Genomic DNA, 19,317 nt, shown 5'->3' with positions numbered 1-19,317 from the left:
TGATTTCTACTATAAGTTCCAAATTTCAGTTTCCTAGCTTGACAGTTGTAAGTGTGTATTTTTAGTCAGCCAGGGCAATATACGTACTATAAATATAAAAATCCGACTTGCAAGTATATAACAAAAAGGCATATGAAATTTAAAAAAAAATGAGAAAAATAATTTGTTCACGATTCACAATATTTCGACAGATTACAATATGTCTCGTCAGATTGTAATCTAACGAATTTTGTAATTCAACGATGACATATATATATATATATATATATACATATTATGTAATATATTACAATATATATATATATATATATATATATATATATATATATATATATATATATATCTTTCTTGTTATAGCTGAAGATATTCAATGCTACGTATGCGATGACTGTGCAAGCGGGTACGAAGATCATAAAGAGACATGTGTAGCTCCAAACACAGATGGCGGTAACACTGGAGGAGGCACAGGCGGAGGAGGCACTGGCGGAGGAGGCACTGGCGGAGGAGGCACAGGCGGAGGAGGCACTGGCGGCGATAACAGTGGAGGAGGCACTGGCGGAGGAGGCACAGGCGGAGGAGGCACTGGCGGCGATAACAGTGGAGGAGGCACTGGCGGAGGAGGCACAGGCGGAGGAGGCACTGGCGGCGATAACAGTGGAGGAGGCACTGGCGGAGGAGGCACAGGCGGCGATAACAGTGGAGGAGGCACTGGCGGAGGAGGCACTGGCGGAGGAGGCACAGGCGGCGATAACAGTGGAGGAGGCACTGGCGGAGGAGGCACAGGCGGAGGAGGCACTGGCGGAGGAGGCACAGGCGGAGGAGGCACAGGCGGAGGAGGCACAGGCGGCGATAACAGTGGAGGAGGCACAGGCGGAGGAGGCACTGGCGGCGATAACAGTGGAGGAGGCACTGGCGGAGGAGGCACAGGCGGAGGAGGCACTGGCGGAGGAGGCACTGGCGGCGATAACAGTGGAGGAGGCACTGGCGGAGGAGGCACAGGCGGAGGAGGCACTGGCGGAGGAGGCACAGGCGGAGGAGGCACAGGCGGAGGAGGCACAGGCGGCGATAACAGTGGAGGAGGCACTGGCGGAGGAGGCACAGGCGGAGGAGGCACTGGCGGCGATAACAGTGGAGGAGGCACAGGCGGAGGAGGCACTGGCGGCGATAACAGTGGAGGAGGCACTGGCGGAGGAGGCACAGGCGGCGATAACAGTGGAGGAGGCACTGGCGGAGGAGGCACAGGCGGAGGAGGCACAGGCGGAGGAGGCACAGGCGGCGATAACAGTGGAGGAGGCACTGGCGGAGGAGGCACAGGCGGAGGAGGCACTGGCGGCGATAACAGTGGAGGAGGCACAGGCGGAGGAGGCACTGGCGGCGATAACAGTGGAGGAGGCACTGGCGGAGGAGGCACAGGCGGCGATAACAGTGGAGGAGGCACTGGCGGAGGAGGCACAGGCGGAGGAGGCACAGGCGGAGGAGGCACAGGCGGCGATAACAGTGGAGGAGGCACTGGCGGAGGAGGCACAGGCGGAGGAGGCACTGGCGGCGATAACAGTGGAGGAGGCACTGGCGGAGGAGGCACAGGCGGAGGAGGCACTGGCGGAGGAGGCACAGGCGGAGGAGGCACAGGCGGAGGAGGCACAGGCGGCGATAACAGTGGAGGAGGCACAGGCGGCGATAACAGTGGAGGAGGCACTGGCGGAGGAGGCACAGGCGGAGGAGGCACTGGCGGCGATAACAGTGGAGGAGGCACTGGCGGAGGAGGCACAGGCGGAGGAGGCACTGGCGGCGATAACAGTGGAGGAGGCACAGGCGGAGGAGGCACTGGCGGCGATAACAGTGGAGGAGGCACTGGCGGAGGAGGCACAGGCGGCGATAACAGTGGAGGAGGCACTGGCGGAGGAGGCACAGGCGGAGGAGGCACTGGCGGCGATAACAGTGGAGGAGGCACTGGCGGAGGAGGCACAGGCGGAGGAGGCACTGGCGGCGATAACAGTGGAGGAGGCACAGGCGGAGGAGGCACTGGCGGCGATAACAGTGGAGGAGGCACTGGCGGAGGAGGCACAGGCGGAGGAGGCACTGGCGGCGATAACAGTGGAGGAGGCACAGGCGGCGATAACAGTGGAGGAGGCACTGGCGGCGATAACAGTGGAGGAGGCACTGGCGCCGATAACAGTGGAGGAGGCACTGGCGGAGGAGGCACAGGCGGCGATAACAGTGGAGGAGGCACAGGCGGCGATAACAGTGGAGGAGGCACTGGCGGAGGAGGCACAGGCGGAGGAGGCACTGGCGGCGATAACAGTGGAGGAGGCACTGGCGGAGGAGGCACAGGCGGTGAAGACGGCGTTAGAAGTTTAATCCCATCTGTAAGCCTTTTGCCTGAGGTAATATTTCTTTCTGGTTATTTTTAATGCAAATTTAAGAAAAACAAACTGTACAGTTTTATTTAGTTAAAAATTCTTAGTAAAGATATAAAAGTTAACAAAACAACACTAACACTCAATCGGTCCAAAATACTTTCAACTGAAAACCAGGCAAAAATAGCGTTGACTGACTTTATAAGTCAACACTACTTTTAACTAGAGCACTAATCAAATTCCCTTATTGGTTACAATGTAACTAGTAAAAACGTTTTTACACATTATTGCAATATACACAAGCTACGTTACAATTAGGTATATCAAATCAATCAAGCATTAATGCAATTTTGTAAATTTGTTTTTACTATACAAAAACAATATAATTTCAACCCAACATATTTTCAGCTTTCTATTGTATCCACATGTTATGTAAGTTTTTAATTCCCAGGTTTTTATTTGTTACTAAATTTCAAGAATTTTTTTTTTAATTTTAGGTGATAAATAACGGATACAGTCCATCTCGTGAAAGGCTGAGATTTGTGCGAGAAACCACTGACGCTAAAGTACCTCGTTGTGTTGTCGCCTCTTATGAAGGTTCGCTAATATTTTCTATTATATCAAATCAATCAAACAATCACAATATACTTTATTCAAGTGGGCTTTTTCAAGCACTTTTGAATCGTCATATAACAATTAAGTGAAGCTACCACCGGTTCGGAAAGTAGATTCTACCGAGAAGAACCGGCAAGAAACTCAGTAGTTACTCTTTTTCAACATTTAAAAAAAGTACAGTCGTGTTAGTTAATACAATTTTTTTAAATTATTATATGCTGCCTGGAAGTCAGCAGGTATTAATTCCACGTTTTTTATCATCTACAAAATCTTGTATCGAATAATACGCCTTTTTTACCAATGTATATTTTATAAACGATTTGAATTTACGAGACGGCAAAATTAAAAATGTCTGCGCAATTTTATTATAGAAATGGATACCTTGCCCCAAGAAAGATTTATTGACTTTGCGGAGTCGGAAACTTGGCGTTATAATGGTGGAAGGGCTTTGTGCGAGCCTGTTTGGGCAGATGCCATCCAATCGTCATATATTTTATTGCCAAACATTAATACTTAGTTCTGTCGTGTTCCGGTTTTAAGGGTTTGAGCAAGTGTAAAGGCACAGGGGACACAAAATCTCAGATCCCAGGGCTAGTGGCATATCGATTCCCCGTTTATAGTATAACAGTAAAAAAATATATTTCTTACAATTTCTATTAGTCACCAACAAGTAGCAGTGTCTTATTATCACGTGACCAGCATATTTGACATAAATGGAAATATAAATACAATTAAATGTGTTAGGCATATTTAAATTCGTTTCTATATATATGAATAACTTTTTTTATTTTGCAGTAAATGGACAAACTAAAACCAAACGAGGTTGCTCCTACGGCTCCGCGGACGATAACACCAGATGCAATACCCTAATTGGTGGAAATTCAACCAAATGCAGAGTCTGTGATAAAAATCTTTGCAATTCTGGAACAAAAATTGTTATTGCTTTTATTCCATTATTTGTAAGCGTTATAATTAGTATTTATTTCTAAAAAAATATTTTATTTAACATGAAATAAGTTTTAATGTTGATATTTGATTTTAAAATTAAGTTATGATAGACACGTTATTTTTCTTAATGTATAAGATTTATTTTATGTATAAATGACGATCATACTACTATATATGTATAAAATACTTTTTTTTGAAAATAATATGTTAGAAGTTTAGTGATAGAGCTTACTAATAAAGACAGTATTTCTATTAACAATTATGTGTATGATGATTATTTTGTTTATGATCATAACGTACCCCAATGTTTAATGTTCAAATGCTCAAGCATCTCAATGATGGTCCATATATAAAATACAATTAAATATCTAATAGGAATTGAGATTCAAAAGACTAGATATTTGTTAAACTTATTTATCAAGAATTGCTCAAGACTTATTGTTTAAAATTTTTCATTATTAACTAAAAAATGTTTTATTATATTTTACTGACTCAGTATGATATAATAAAATAGTCTTATTTAACTTTTATTTCGTAAAAAAATAAACTGGCAAAGTCGTGTATAATATCACAAAAACCATTTTTGAACACGTAACTACCAAATATCGCTGCGGAAAAAGATGAAACGAACAAACATTCAAATATTGCCTCCACTGGTGAACGAATGGCTAGTTAGTTTTTTGTCCGAATCGGAATTGCGACAACAGAAATGATTCTTGTCACAATTCCACTCTATCAAAATGTATACAGTACCTAACTATTTTTAATTTAAATTCGTATATATTTAAGGACTTAACGCCAAGAATTCTAATAATTCTTATTTCAATAGTACTACTAGGTAGCACGTGAAACTTCGCGTTTACTCAATACATTTTTACAAGTCAAACGTATGACAATTGAAGAACAAAACTTTTAATTTGAAGCCGAGATGGCCCAATAGTTAGAACTCGTGTATCTTAATGATTGTGAAGATTGCGGTAAAGGAAAACATCGAGAAGAAACCTGCATGTGTCTAATTTCATAGAAGTTCTGCCTCATGTGTATTTCCACCAACCCGCATTGGAACAGCTTGGTGGAATATTTTCCTAACCTTCTCAAGGAGAGGAGGCCCTTTTTTTCTTTTTTTTTTTTTTTTATCGCTGGAAAACGCGTTACGCGCTTCCCCCACGTGATGGTATGTGGGGGGGTGTGTGGGACTCCCCGGTTTCCTGGACGCCGAGTGCGCCCAGGTCCACCGGGTTTACCCACTAAAAAACCAGCGGTACCCTCTCCGTCTTTCGGCGGGCGCCACGGGATCGCTTACGCATGCTACCGTGACGCCCTGACGGTCGGCCCGCCTATGCGGGCCTCCAACACCTAGGGGGTAGTCCCAGGGTACTGAGACTACCCCCCCTGGACCCTGCGGCGCCTATTGAGGCGGGGGGAGAAGGTGCGCGTACAGCCTTTTCCTCCTCCCCGGTCGTCTACGGCGGAGCGGGTCTGCAGCGGCATCCTCTTCCCGCTCCCGCTCCGCGGCTTCGCGCATCTCCGACCAACACGTCTCGCTGCCAAGCATTTCATTGACAATGCTCGACAGCGAGAGGTCTCCGCCCATAGACGCCGCCAAGGAGTGCCTCTGGGGCCCCCACGCGGCACACTCACTCAGGGTGTGGTGCGTTGTGTCGACTGGCGCACCACACTCGTGGCAGGAGGGTGACACCTCCCGCCGCGCTATTCCGTGCAGGTACTTACCGAAGCATCCGTGCCCGGTAAGTACCTGCGTCATCCTGAAGGTGAGCGTGCCCTTCTTCCTCGCGACCCAGCGACTCAAGTGGGGACGGATCGCCTCCACTGACCCCAAGTCCTCCTGCCATCGGGCGATCAGGGCTTGCTGGGCTAGAGCCCTGATCCGCCCGACCTCCGCCGATCCTGGACGGTCGCCGCGGTTCCTCGCCTCTACCCGGAACCGGTACACCTCCGCGAGCACCTCCGCCTGGAGCTCCCAGGACGGATCGCCCGCGAGAAGTGTCGCCGCAGTCCACGACACCGTACGGTACCCTCTGATGCCTCTCACCGCTATGACCCTCTGCTGCTTACGCAGGAGGGCCCGATTGTCAGCGGTGAGGGCGTCGACCCAGATCGGGGCACCGTACAGCGCCATCGACCTCACTACACCGGAGTATAGACGCCGGCATAGCGATTCCGGCTCCCCCACATTCGCAAGGAGGCGGCCGAGAGCGGCGGCGGCGTTGATGAGCCTCGGGCCGAGATGCACAAAATGCTGCCCGAAGCTCCATCTACCGTCCAGGATGAAGCCCAGATACTTCATCTGGGCCTGCACCTTGATCACCGTCCCCCGGACGGTGATACTCGCCCCTCGTGGGGGTCCCTTCCGTGGACCGTGGAATAGGAGGGCCTCCGTTTTGGATATGGAGACCCTCAGGCCCAGCATTCCCATACGGTCCACGGTGAGAGCCGTTCCGACCACGGCAAGGCGAGCCGCCTCCCGAAAGTCCCGCCCAGTCGCCGTGACGAGGGTGTCGTCGGCGTAGCACAACACCCCCATCCCGGGAAGGACGGGAGCTCGCAGGAGCCAGTCGAAACCAACGTTCCACAGAATTGGGCCGAGAACTGACCCCTGTGGAACGCCGCAACCTACCCGACGCCGGACCAACCTCCCGTCGACCCCCGCCCAGAGGATTTCCCTGTCCTGGAGGTACGCCTCCAGCAGCCTCCTCAGATAGGTCGGCACCCCATGGTATCGGAGTGCCTCCCGTATCGTCTCGAAAGGGAGACCGTTGAAGGCGTTCGCCACGTCAAGCGACACCGCCAGGACGACCTGTCCTCGGGCCACCGCTTCCGTCGTCCGAGTCTTCAGGGCGTCCAGGGCGTCGACCGTCGACCGGCCCGCCCTGAACCCGAACTGAGCCTCTGAAAGACCCGGACCGACCTCCTCGAGGTGCTGAACGAGACGGGCTGCGAGGATCTTCTCGAAGAGTTTTCCCGTCTCGTTCAGCAGCACTATTGGCCTGTATGCCGAAGGGGAATCTAGCGGCCGACCTTCCTTCGGCAACAGGACCAATTTTCCTTCTTTCCAAGGCTTCGGAAACTGCCCGCTGCACAGACACTCGTCGAACAGCTCCCGAAGCCTTGCACCTAGGAATTCCAGGGCGTCGCACAGAACACGCCCTGGAACCCCGTCCGGACCCGGCGCCGTGTTCTTGGCCCTCAGACGACTGAGGGCCATCTCCATCTCCCGCTCCGTGATCAGTGGTGGAGCCACTGCGTCTTCGATCACGGAGCGGGGGGCCATCTGTGGAGGGACGTGCCCCCCTGGGTGGGGAAAGAGTTCCCCGACCAGGCGCAGGAGGAGTTCCGGCGGCATCGTCTCGGTGACGGGGGCGCCTTGTGTGCGGAACTTTCCGCGTACGCCGCGGTACGGGCGCCCCCACGGGTCTCGATTGAGACCCGCCAGAAGCTCCTCCCTGGCCTTCTCCTTGGCCTTGCTTATCGCCAGCTGCAGCTCTTTTTTCAGCTGGCGATAAGCGTCCAGCATCTGTCCCTCCAGATCCGTGTCGAGGCCGTTGCGCCTTCGACAGCGGACGTAGGCCCTCCGCGCCCGGCAGCACGTCGCCCGAAGGTCGGCGATTTCGGGCGACCACCAATAGACGTGCCGACGCGGAACTCTGCGCCGGGTCCGAGGCATGGCCGCATCGCAGACCTCCGTCAGCTCCTATGCGCTGGCACCCTCCCTCCTCCCTGCGGAACCCCACCGCTGCACGATGGCGGCCTCCTTGACCAGCTCTTTATCGACCTCGCCGAGAGACCACCTCGGCAGCGTAGTCGGCACCCTCTGGGGTTCCGCCGGCCTGCGAGAGGTGGAGATCTCGAATCGTATGTATCGGTGATCCGATAGAGTCTCCACCTCCTCCTCCACTCTCCAATTGACGACTCTGCGTGCTGCCATAGGGGTGGCGAACGAGACGTCCACCACGAAACCCCCCTGATGGCGCACGCAGGTCTGAACCTGCCCCCTATTGAGAAGGGACAGGTCGGAGAGCAGGGCCCACACCAGGACGGCCCTCCCTCGCGGATTCGTGGCGGGGTTGCCCCAGGCACGCGACTTCGCGTTTAGGTCGCCGAGAACCACTATCGGTTTCGGCGACTGCCTGGCCACCGCAGCTCTGACTAAGCCGAGATAGGTCTCGAACTCAGCCAGGCTGCGGTTCGGGGAGAAGTACGTTCCGACGACGATGTACTCCCCCCGCCCAACCACTACGTAGCCCGAGCCCCTCTCGATGAGTGAGAAAGGGGGCCCCGTTCCGCTCCTCGTGAGAACCGCCACAGTTTCGTCCGAGTCCCCCAGCCAATGAGGTAGGGGAGGGACGTAGTAGGGCTCGCAGGCCACCGCCAGGTCTACCTGCCACTCCACCATGGACTGCAGCAAAAGGTCCTGCGCTCCGGCGGAGTGGTTGACGTTCGTTTGGAGAAAGCTCAGTTGTTCTGGCATTCTTGTGTCAATTGAGCTCCCTCCGTAGCCTGGCGGCTTTCCTCGAGCGGGGCGGTCCTGGTTCCTTGGACCGCTTTACCCTTCGTGATGGGGGGGTTACAGTCGCGCGCCCCCATCAAGTGCCCGGAGGGCTTCCCGGCCTCCGCGCAGACCGCGCAGCGCATCTTGGCCGTGCATGCCGCCGATTTGTGGCCGTCTGAGACACAGCGGTAGCACAGGCCACCCCTCTCCACCTTCGACGGGCAGAGCGCCCTCGTATGGCCAAGGCCCATACATTTGTAGCAGCGCATGGGGCGCTGCTCCACCGCGGCCACCTTGGCCGAGCTCCACCCGACGAGGAGGCGACCGGCAGCGGCCAGCTTCTTCGCTGCTTTGAGGGGGCAGGTGACGCGGACCATTCCCATGTAGTCTGGTCCGCGCTGCATCACGCCACACTTCACGGACTCGGTGGAGCAGTCACCTGCGCGCGCGATCGCCGTGGCCAGTTTCTCCGCGGTGACGGAGTCGTCGAGCCCCGTCACCTTCAGGTCGGCCTTGCTGACTGGCCGGACCACGTCAGCGACCCCGTCGAGCACGGAGCGGAGCTTCGCCGCCAGCCTATCGGCCTGCTCCGCTTGAGCTCTCGGCAACTCGAGTGCCCTGGCCCCGGTCGCCGTGCGTCGCACCTTGAGGCCGCCGCTGATGCCGAAGTCCTGGAGCTTGACGCTTTGTTCCGCTCTCTCCAGGACCTGCGCGTAGGTGACCCCCTTCCCTACTGCTTCCGACTGCAACGTTAGGACGATTGCAGTCGAGCGAGGGGTGGCCAGTCTCGGCTTGGCCGCCTGTGGCGTCTTCGACGGCGCCTTGGCGCCCGGAGCGTCGGCGGAGGGGGCAGTCTTATTCCTCTTCCTGCCCTTCTTCACCACCGTAGACCAGGACGGCTCCTGGTTCGGTGGTGGTTGCGTCACTGCCGGTGCGACCGGGGCGCTCGACGGGCCAGCGGTGGGCGCGATTTTGGGCGCCGTTGGAGCCGCCTTCCTAGGCCTGGCCTGTTTTGTGGGTCCCTCGGCCGGAGAGGCCACCGCGGTACAGACTGGTTGTCTCTGGGACTCCTGCGCAAGAGGAGGTCGCTGCACCCTGGCGGGAGGTAGGCGCTTCTCTAACCCGGCCAGTTGTGTCTTCATCGCTGCACCGATGGACGCAGCGATGAAGTCCTTCAACTCCTCCATCGTGGGAGGAGCGTCTCGCGGGGCGATGCCGGTTGCGTTTGCCGCTGCCACCGTGGCACGCATCTCCGCGTACTCACGGCGGTGGGCCTTTAATTCCGCCTTAAGGCTCTACACCTCCCTGCGCAGGAGGCCGTTGTCCGCTCGGAGCTTTCGAGACTCGTCTGCCTCCGTCCGGGACGCCAGGGCCTCGACTACCCCCTCTAGAGAGGCCGCTGCATCCTTCAACCTCTTGATAAACCCTCCTTTCAGGTTGGAGGATTTAAGTGCGACCTCTCTTATCTGGGCCGCATTTCGGGCCACTTCCGCGCGGAGCTCCTCAGCACTGAGGAGTGCTGGGTCTGTACTGAGGGGGGTCGCAAATTTTAGGTAGGATTAGGTTTTCAGTGAATATCTCCGGAACGGAGAAGCCGATCCCGGAGTTTGGGGTGTCGACGGATGCAGGACAGAGGGCCCCACAATCGCGCCGAACAACGGAAAAAGGTAAGTAAACAAATGTAGATGGTAGGGTAAGAAAACGGTAAAAAACAGATGAAAAACAGGGAAAAACAAGTGAAAACGAAAATCAAAAGCTACAGAGGGTCCGGAGTGCCAAAACAAGACTAGAGTATTTTTTTGAGAGTTTTAGGCGCACGTTAACACAAAAAAATTTCAAAAATGTACTTCCAGGAGAGGAGGCCTTAGCCCAGCCGTCGGAAATTTAAGAGCTGTTGTTGTAGTTGTAATTTAATTGTAAACTGAAAACGTCTGTTCGTACGTTATATTTTTTTATACAGCCGTAGGCCGTTATCTAACCGGTCGGTAACTTTTCAACTCTCTTAAATTAATTTAGTAAATTGCAAGAATACTCTTTATTTTTTTGCACACGGCTGGAGCTCTTCAAAATGAGACAATAAACGATTTTCTATGAGCAGCTATCGTCCCACAATCACTGAGACAAAAATCGGCTTAAGATATTAATGCTTATATAAAACAAAAAATATCTATTTAGCATAAACGCTTTAACTCAGTAACATATATAATTATACTACGGATCTGATATTTTGTATGGATGGGATGTTTTGTTGTTTTAGTAAGTTGATTCTATAATCATCATTGGCTCAAGACGAAGGATGTTCTCAATAGTTAATAGAATAGACAAGCAATGTATATATAATTTATTATATTTAGCCTGTCCTAATTTTTTCCACACAATGACAGTAAGAACAGACAGCTGTAAGAAATATTAACTATTCCTTACATCGTCAATGCACCACCAACCTTGGGAACTAAGATGCCATGTCCCTTGTGCCTATAGTTAATCGGACTCACTTACCCTTCAAACCGGAACACAACAATACTGCGTACTGTTGTTTAGCATTAGAATATCTGATGAGTGGGTGGTACCAACCCAGGCGGGCTTGCACAAAGCCCTACCAAGTGCAAATCAGTTTTACTATACTAATAAGTATTTAATTATTTTTATCTTAAAAAAATTACACACACGTCATATTTTTGCTTTTCTAGTAGCGATGACAAAATAAAATCCAATATAACCTTGTTGAAAATTTAATCATTGATACTGACGACAAAAAAAGCAAATCATAGCAATTCAATAGGTTTAGGTTTATGCTTGACGGGCACTTGAGTGATTCGCTAGTAACAAACGCGTACCTTTAAGGTCCGTTAAGCATGTCGAATTCTTTGATTACAAAGATAAGTTATCGTATAAAATAAATTACATCCAACCTTCGTTTGAGCGTCATTTAATTTACCAAGATGTCGAAGATTGCTCTAGTTGTTTTGAGAGGATGTGTTTTTTATGGATTATTTAATATGGTTACCTCAGGTAATTATCACGTTATTTTCTTAATCATAAATTATCATAGATTCCTGTCTATTAATGAAAAAATAGGTACTTGGTGGTAGGGCATTCAAGCCCCTCTGTGTAGGTACAACCCTTCATCAGAAATTCTACCACCAAACTATAGTATTTCGTATTCTTGAGTTCCGGTTTGAAGGGCGAGTGAGCCAGTGCAACTACAGGCATGGAACATCTTAATTCTCAAGGTTCGTAGCGCATTGGAAATGCGAGAAACGGTTTATATTTCATACAGCGCCATTGTCTATGGGCAGTTGTGACCTCTTACCATCAGTTGGCCAAAAATAAATAAAAAATAATAATATATATATATATATATATATATAAATAAATATAATATTATGGTTGATTGATTCGTGAGTTCAAATTATTATTATGATTTAATGAGCCGTATACTAATTATATTGTACATTACTTACGTTTGTGATTACGCTATCGGGTTTAAGGGTATTTACAATCGTGATTGACCTTGCCACCATGAATCAAGTAACTTTTAACTTTGATTATAAATGTTATGTATCACATCCTTGTACATTTTATTCTACTAAAGCGTTAAATATTACAATTTCACATATTGTTTTTTTATTTTGTAGAAATTATTTCAATAATCATCAATATACCACAAATTATGGCCATGAATTATATTCGAAATAATAAAGCCCTAAATAGTCTTGAAGTTTTGCTAGTTTGTTCTTAATAATATACGTAGGCGGATAAACGACTGGCCCACCTGATGGTAAGTGGTAATCACAGCCCCTAAGCATTATTAGTACTGTAAGAAATATTAACAATTCCTTACCACAACGCCAACAAACTTCGGAGCTAAAATGTTATGTCCCTTGCGCCCGTAGCACACTTAATCTTCAAATCGGAACACAACAATACTTCACACTCCTGTTTGGCGGTAATATCCGATATATGAGACAACATCACATACATTACATACATTACTTTGATCCTAATGTAAGTAGCTAAAGCACTTGTGTGTTAATAATGATAATCTACATTGACTCGGCTGGGAATCGAACCCGGGACCTCGGAGTGGCGTACCCATGAAAACCGGTGTACACACCACTCGACCACGGAGGTAGTCAATGATCGGGTGGTACCTACTCAGAAGGGCTTAAACAAAGCCCCACTAAGGAGTTTTAATGAGAAATCTAAATAACAGCTTACAATGCAGCCGTGAGGAAATTAAATAGCTAACTATCTTTTTTAACCTTTTTGAAGCGTTTTTTAATTGAAAACTAACATTTTCCTTAATCGAACATTGATGATGAAGTACTCCTGCCCGATGTCCATTCTCAACATAGATTAGGTAACTCCACCACAACAACAGCCTATAAATTCCCACTGCTGCGCTAAGGGCCTCCTCTCCCTTTGAGGAGAAAGTTTGGAACATATTCCACCACGCTGTTCCAATGCGGGTTGGTGGAATGCACATGTGGCAGAATTTCTATGAAATTTGTTACATGCAGGTTTCCTCACGATGTTTGCCTTCACCGCTGAGCACGAGATGAATTATAAAGACTAATTAAGCACATGAATCATCGGTGCTTGCCTGGGTTTGAACCCGCAATCATCGGTTAAGATGCACGCGTTCTAACCACTGGGCCATCTCGACTCACCCCACCACGACCGGAGATAAATTAGGTCTTAATTCGTGGTTTAACTTTAGATGCTTTCAGAGCCACAAAAACACATCCAAACATCTATCTATGTAGGTATATTCCGTGATGGAACTATATATTTATTTATATTATATCGCATCAATACTCGTGTGTGTACGTGTATTTTTATGTAAGAGTACGAGTTAATTTATTCCTCTTACTTACATTTGCTTATTGCACGCTATATGCTGTGCTTCCTAAGGTTGGCTGGTTGAAAATATTTTTAAAAATGTCTCCTCCGTTAAAGCTTGTAAAGATTCTTTTTTAACTATTTAAGTCAAGTGCCTGCCTATATTTGGAGTCCCTATATTGATTTATATCTCAAAAATATTCAATGTTTTTAATACACATATGCACATATTTTTAAAGAACAACTATTCTTGGCCGAAAGAGAATTTACGGGTTTGGAAGATGCCAGAGATGAAAATAAAGAGATAAGTGATAGGACTGGAGCTCAAGCGAATGCTGTAACTAGCAACATGTACCGCCCCAAACCGAATGCGATACCAGCACCATCACCAAACCCAGTGAATCTTAGAGAGTGCTATGTGTGTACTGACTGTCCAAAAGTCTTACACAATACTTCTTCAAAGCTGTGTCCATATACTCTGGATGTTAAAAAACAAGGGTGTGTCGTTTATGCAGAACAGTATAAATGTAAGTATAATACCACTTGTTTACAATTTTAATGTTTTTTGGAATATGATTTTTAATGTATCTAGATTGTAGTAGATTAAAATAATTCATAATCATAATATTCATATAATTGTTTAAAAAAAATCTATGACCGGTTCGAAAATACATACCTGAGACGTAACTAAAATAAGCTCGAATTTATATTTATCTAACAGATAACAATTATATCTTAAAATAAGATCAAGTCGATCATTTACAAAAATAGTCATTAAAATAAAACACTAATATTTGTTACAGATATGAAAAAACCATGGTACATTCGAGGCTGTGCGTCAGAAAGAGGTTCCTGTGCTGACATCAGAAAAGCGCACTCCTCTCACACTGATGTGGTCTCTTTGCTGTCTTGTCATGACTGTGAAGGAGACAAGTGCAATAAAAATGGTGCCTCTCACTTATCCGACTTTACAGTGGCATTCCTTGCTATGATCGTCACGCCTTTGTTGACGAAATATACACTTTCCTAAATAAATGATTATGTTTACTCAGTTTGATTACGAAGACTCAGAACTCGTTTATATGTATTAAGCTCAGTTTAAAATGAGATTGATTAACGATATTATCACGATGTGCACGATAAAATCAATCGTAAAATTCTAAGTTGGATTTAAAATACAACGTTGAAGTCAATTATTGTGACGGAATCTGAATGGGATAATAATTTAAGAAATATTTTGCAGAGTACTAAAATTTATTGATGTTTTCATAACATGTCTCATATATTATATTTTTGTACAAATATTTTTATGTTAATAAATGATTAGAACAATTTCCTACAACAAAATACTTTCATTATACTTTAAATCTAATCTAAAGTTAATCCTAAGCAGATTGAATAAAGTGATGCGTTAAATAGTATATTATAATCCTAGTGAAGTATTGGAGCTTCTCTCCTTAGCTCAGAAATGTAAATGTAAATGTTTTAAAAAATGAACTACTAAAGACTAAGATAAGATAAAGGCTTTGTAAAATATCGCCTTCTATTCGATGTCTGGAAATCCACAACATCGCGATTTTTATGGTATTTTTTTGCCGCGCATAACCAATCAGTGGAACCAACTTTTGTCGCCGGTCTTTTCGAAGCGATATGACTTGGGGACCTTCAAGAAAAAAGCCTATTTGTTCCAAAAAAGCTGGCAACGCTAGGCACGGTGGTAAAGATGTAATAACATTCCATCTGTTGAGCCTCCTGTATCTTTGCCACCAGTTGCATAAAAAGTAGACTTCTGAATGAATTGGTCTACATATTAGATTTTCTGTAAGAATAATCCGGGAAAAAATTTAATAGAATTTCGAGTTACACTAAATTCATTGTGTATATATAAATTTGGTACATTTGATTACAGACGTTTATGCGCAAGATTTTGAACATCCTATTTGATTGAAAAAGGGTATCTTGTAATTATTTACCACATTAATTTTTTATATACATATATTAATTGATCATACAGTGCACAAATTTTGACAGTCTATCTAGGTCACTTACCTAGATAGACTGTCAAAACTGAAAATGATTAGGAAAAAATAATAGTATACATTGGATAACTAAATACGCGTGTATTATATGCACTATTAAAGTAGTATACAATCGAAGTTGCCACGCCCACTCAGATGATAAAGTTGGTCCGTTTGTTTTAGTACTTTTGTAGAGCAAATATCTATCTAGATAGATAAATAATCTAAGGACTTACCACTCAACCACATCAAAGTTATTAGTAGCTATAACTAGGACATTCAGGAAAATACAAAAACGTTTCATTAAAATATTATGACATTATATTTTGAGGAATTGTTTGTCGAACATTAATATCTTATTTTATATAATTAATACTTATATGGTTTGTAACTATTCTCTGTAAAGACTAGATAAGTGCGCAGGATAAATTATAGTGCATAATTGTGTGCTCAGACGCATTCTCTTTTCTCTAATTCATATCGGTAATCCGATGGGATGGCAATCCGTCACGTCTAGAGAAAGACCAGACGCACGGTTCAACGTGCATTCCGAGGCGTGTGGAAGTGAAACATCCCAAAAGCTACTAAGGATTTATTGACATAAAAAAACTCATAGCTTTGTTAATTTGGAATCCAGGATGATATCATTTTTGTAATATTTTAAGCTGGAGACTAATAAATGCTGTTAATAATGACAAATAAATAAATTATATTGAATCATAATATGACAAGTAGGAATACAAATGTTATCAGATAACTGTTATTATTATGTTTTTTACTGAAACTAAATGTGCCTCGTGGTTTTGTTTGCAATAATTTATTTTATACATTAGTTTTTTGAAGTATCTGAAAAGCTGATTTAATTTAAGTTAAATAAAAAAACTCTTCTATATTAAATCGAAGCATTTTTTTCGCATTTTAGGAGCTATTTTAACCAACCAATAAATGTTCATTTACTTATTTATTTAAAACACCATCAGCATATTTACAAAAACTGCATTGTGATACACAAGGTACATACTATATAAGCTTAAATTAACATAAAGAAATAATACGTTCTTTGATTACATCCTTTAAAATGTTATACGAGTATTAATTTACTTAATGGTAGAGATTTATGCTAAACCGTTTGGGTAGCTACCACCCACTCATCTGATATCCTACGGCCAAACAGAATTACCCAGTAGGTACTGTTGCTTTCCAGTTTCAAAGGTGAGTGAGCCAGTATAACTATAGGCTCAAGGAACTTAATATTTTAGTTCCCCGAGTTAGTGACACATTAGCGATGTTAGTAATGGTTAATATGTATAATACATACACGCCAGTTTCTCGTCAGACTATCTACCTTTAAAAAAATTAAATAATAATTATACCGAAAGTGTTAAATGTATACCTTGCCCGCGTTCATATTTATGTTAAAATCAATATCGTTGAATATATTTCCCAACACTAAAGTAAAGGGGTCTTAGGTCAGTCAATTAAAATATTCAATTACTTTCACTATTTTAATATATAATTTATAACACTTTATGGTTGTGTCCTCGTTGAGCGCTCAAACCAGAGTGCCTGTCGTTTTTTTTTTTAATGTGTGAAGTATTGCTTTTGGCCCTACTGGCCTTTACAGCGTCACCGGTCTTTCGGGCGAGAACTAATGTCCCCTGCCCTGAGGTTGAGCGCGGGGCTCGAGTTTAAAGTTCGTCCTGAGGGTGTCTCCTATGAGATCGCACCTCGGCTCAGAACGAAATCGGTGGGGATAGTGCCTGTCTTTACCCAGCCGTTCTCATATATCAACAAGTCGTCGCTGTGATTGGTGAAAGCTTCTGATTGGCTATTGCAAATTTAGTCAAATTAACATCCAATAATCGTAATATTAATTGATCGGATAAAAATGCTTACAAGAAAAACGTTTTACATATTATGAGAAATACACAACAATTTTTACAATTAACTGATTGGGCAACAATGCAATGTTTCACATATTTTGCGAAATAAATAACTATTTTAACAAGTATATCTATCAAATCCTTACAAAAGTTAGTACTCCCTCAAGCAACCTCAAAGTGTATCGAGATCCAAAATCCTCTAATTTTTTCCCTGTAAAAAATAATAAAATGAAAAATCCAATATTTTCACTAAAGCTTTATCATTGTATTAGTTATATTTAAGTCTATATTATCAACACATATTTGTGGTAGATTTTTGCAGACTCATCTGATTTTGTACCATTAACTCAATAAACAGCCTACACTAGAACACTCTAAACATACAAACTGATCAGATTAAACAAAATTAATTTAAATGAAGTAAATGCCAGAAGTATGCATGTGTTATCTAATCTATAATAATCAATATCTTCAACACACTTTGAGTAACTTAAGTAAGTATTAAAACCGTGATGATATTTTCTCGCAATATACACAACTTGGAACCGGCATGGCCCAGAAGTTAGAACGTGTGCATCTTAACTGATGATTCTGAGTTCAAATCTAAAAACACAGTGTAACTTTAGTTGGGTTGGTTAGACAGTTGTTCAGCCGTCTAAGTGAAACAATAGCACTGAATGTTTTTTTAACTAACTTCAATTTTTTGAAGATTTCCAAGATAAATACTAGATTAAAGATAATATTGAGATATTTAGCTTTTTCACATACAATAGAGAGACTCAATCAAAAAGAACGGATGGTAGGTTTTTGAAGAACCTGGCTACCAATGACAATGTCTTTCGTTTAATTGAAATTCACTCTCAGACCATATGATTGACTTTGACTAAATCCCCTTTAACTAAATATGGACTTTAATCCGTCAACTATGAAGCCATAAAATTGAGTTTGTTAATATATTTGGAAACACTTGCATCAGTGGCGGATATATAAATTTGCCGTTAATAGGCTAGGCAACTTTGGCCGCGTCACGGTAGCATGCGTAAGCGATCCCGTGGCGTCCGCCGAAAGACGGAGAGGGTACCGCTGGTGTTTTAGTGGGTAAACCCGGTGTGCTTGGGCGCACTCGGCGTCCAGGGCTCCGGGGAGTCCCACACACCCCCTCCCACTTTTCATCACATGGGGGAAGCGCGTAATGCGTTTTTCCAGCGAGAAAAAAAAGGCAACTTTTGCCGCCCCAACTGACATCGGAAATTCAATACGTTAGTTCACATTACATCACGTATTAATTACATTTATTCTGAAATTGCAACTTTATGATTTGTTCTCTCTCTCTCGTCGTTACATCGGACGTAATGTACATTTATAAGTTCTTTTTTATTTCTGTAAGATAAATAAAAATTGGGCTAAATTTACCGTCCCTCTAAGTCTGCCTTGACTCCAGTCTACTTAGCCTAATCCGCCACTGATTTGCATGCAAGAAGAAAAGAAATGAAATGAGATAGAGGAATTAAATACGAACGTATATATTATTGTTTCATATTACCCATTGATATGAGCTTTATATAACATTAACATTAAAAAAGTGTTAACAGATTAATAAATACGTAATATTTTTTAGTATAAATATATCTAGATAATGGTTAAATACTCAAACTTAAATATTGAAATTACTTTATACCTTTATTATAATAATTTTATATTATCATTCCTAGAAATCAAAAACATTAATGATTAAAGGTTGTCTTAAATGATATAATTTTTTAAAAGTAGTATTGAATAAATAAAATTTTAACAAAAAGAAAAACCGACTTCAAACAAAACACTATTTTAAAACAAATAAAAATGTACTAAAAAGTAATAAAAATAATTGCATATTTACATATTTTTGAGAGTCCTCCTAGGTAAAATGAAATGAAAAATATTAGACTACTTAAAAGTCGAGGGTAAGGGTCATAAAGATGAAGAAGGACCCCACGGGAAGCACTACCTTTCAAACAAAAAAAAATTATCAAAATCGGTCCACCCAGTAAAAAGTTATGAGGTAACAAAAAAAAAAAAAAACAGACGAATTGATAACCTCCTCCTTTTTGAAGTCGGTTGATAAAACACTTTAAATTATTTCATATTCATTGTCCTAATTG

At 44.5% G+C, this 19,317-nt stretch overlaps 3 protein-coding genes across 3 annotated transcripts; 2 read left to right on the top strand and 1 right to left on the bottom strand.

Moving 5' to 3' along the window:
* The first annotated feature begins 441 nt into the window (after window positions 1-441).
* On the top strand, window positions 442-4,179 carry LOC124537050 (fibrous sheath CABYR-binding protein-like). The gene is made up of 3 exons (XM_047113762.1): window positions 442-2,384; window positions 2,855-2,954; window positions 3,768-4,179. The coding sequence occupies exon 1, from the start codon at window positions 442-444 to the stop codon at window positions 2,356-2,358; it is 1,917 nt and encodes a 638-aa protein (XP_046969718.1). The 3' UTR covers window positions 2,359-2,384; window positions 2,855-2,954; window positions 3,768-4,179.
* On the bottom strand, window positions 3,802-8,409 carry LOC124537049. Its single transcript, XM_047113761.1, has 3 exons — window positions 7,825-8,409; window positions 7,107-7,317; window positions 3,802-3,893 (listed from the first exon to the last, which is right to left on the bottom strand). The coding sequence occupies exons 1-3, from the start codon at window positions 8,407-8,409 to the stop codon at window positions 3,802-3,804; spliced, it is 888 nt and encodes a 295-aa protein (XP_046969717.1).
* A 2,954-nt stretch (window positions 8,410-11,363) lies between these two features.
* Window positions 11,364-14,641, top strand: LOC124536960. Its single transcript, XM_047113646.1, has 3 exons — window positions 11,364-11,442; window positions 13,515-13,802; window positions 14,079-14,641. Exons 1-3 carry the CDS (start codon window positions 11,373-11,375, stop codon window positions 14,303-14,305), a joined length of 585 nt encoding a protein of 194 aa, XP_046969602.1. The 5' UTR covers window positions 11,364-11,372; the 3' UTR covers window positions 14,306-14,641.
* Window positions 14,642-19,317: the final 4,676 nt, after the last annotated feature.

The sequence above is a fragment of the Vanessa cardui genome, chromosome 17 (assembly GCF_905220365.1).
Source record: "Vanessa cardui chromosome 17, ilVanCard2.1, whole genome shotgun sequence".
Classification (NCBI taxonomy): Eukaryota; Metazoa; Arthropoda; class Insecta; order Lepidoptera; family Nymphalidae; genus Vanessa; species Vanessa cardui.
This window is presented reverse-complemented; position numbering and strand designations above follow the sequence as displayed.

Excerpts from the sequence above, each read along its gene's own strand:
- LOC124537050 (XM_047113762.1), top strand. The coding sequence starts at position 442 with ATGGCGGTAACACTGGAGGAGGCACAGGCGGAGGAGGCACTGGCGGAG.
- LOC124537049 (XM_047113761.1), bottom strand. The coding sequence starts at position 8,409 with ATGCCAGAACAACTGAGCTTTCTCCAAACGAACGTCAACCACTCCGCC. Across the intron at positions 7,318-7,824 it reads ATTGGAGAGTGGAGGAGGAG|TTCCGCACACAAGGCGCCCC; the intron begins GTGGAGACTCTA and ends GTACGCGGAAAG. Across the intron at positions 3,894-7,106 it reads GGCCAAGAACACGGCGCCGG|AATTGCAAAGATTTTTATCA; the intron begins GTCCGGACGGGG and ends TTTTTGTTCCAG.
- LOC124536960 (XM_047113646.1), top strand. The coding sequence starts at position 11,373 with ATGTCGAAGATTGCTCTAGTTGTTTTGAGAGGATGTGTTTTTTATGGA. Across the intron at positions 11,443-13,514 it reads ATTTAATATGGTTACCTCAG|AACAACTATTCTTGGCCGAA; the intron begins GTAATTATCACG and ends ATATTTTTAAAG. Across the intron at positions 13,803-14,078 it reads TTATGCAGAACAGTATAAAT|ATATGAAAAAACCATGGTAC; the intron begins GTAAGTATAATA and ends TATTTGTTACAG.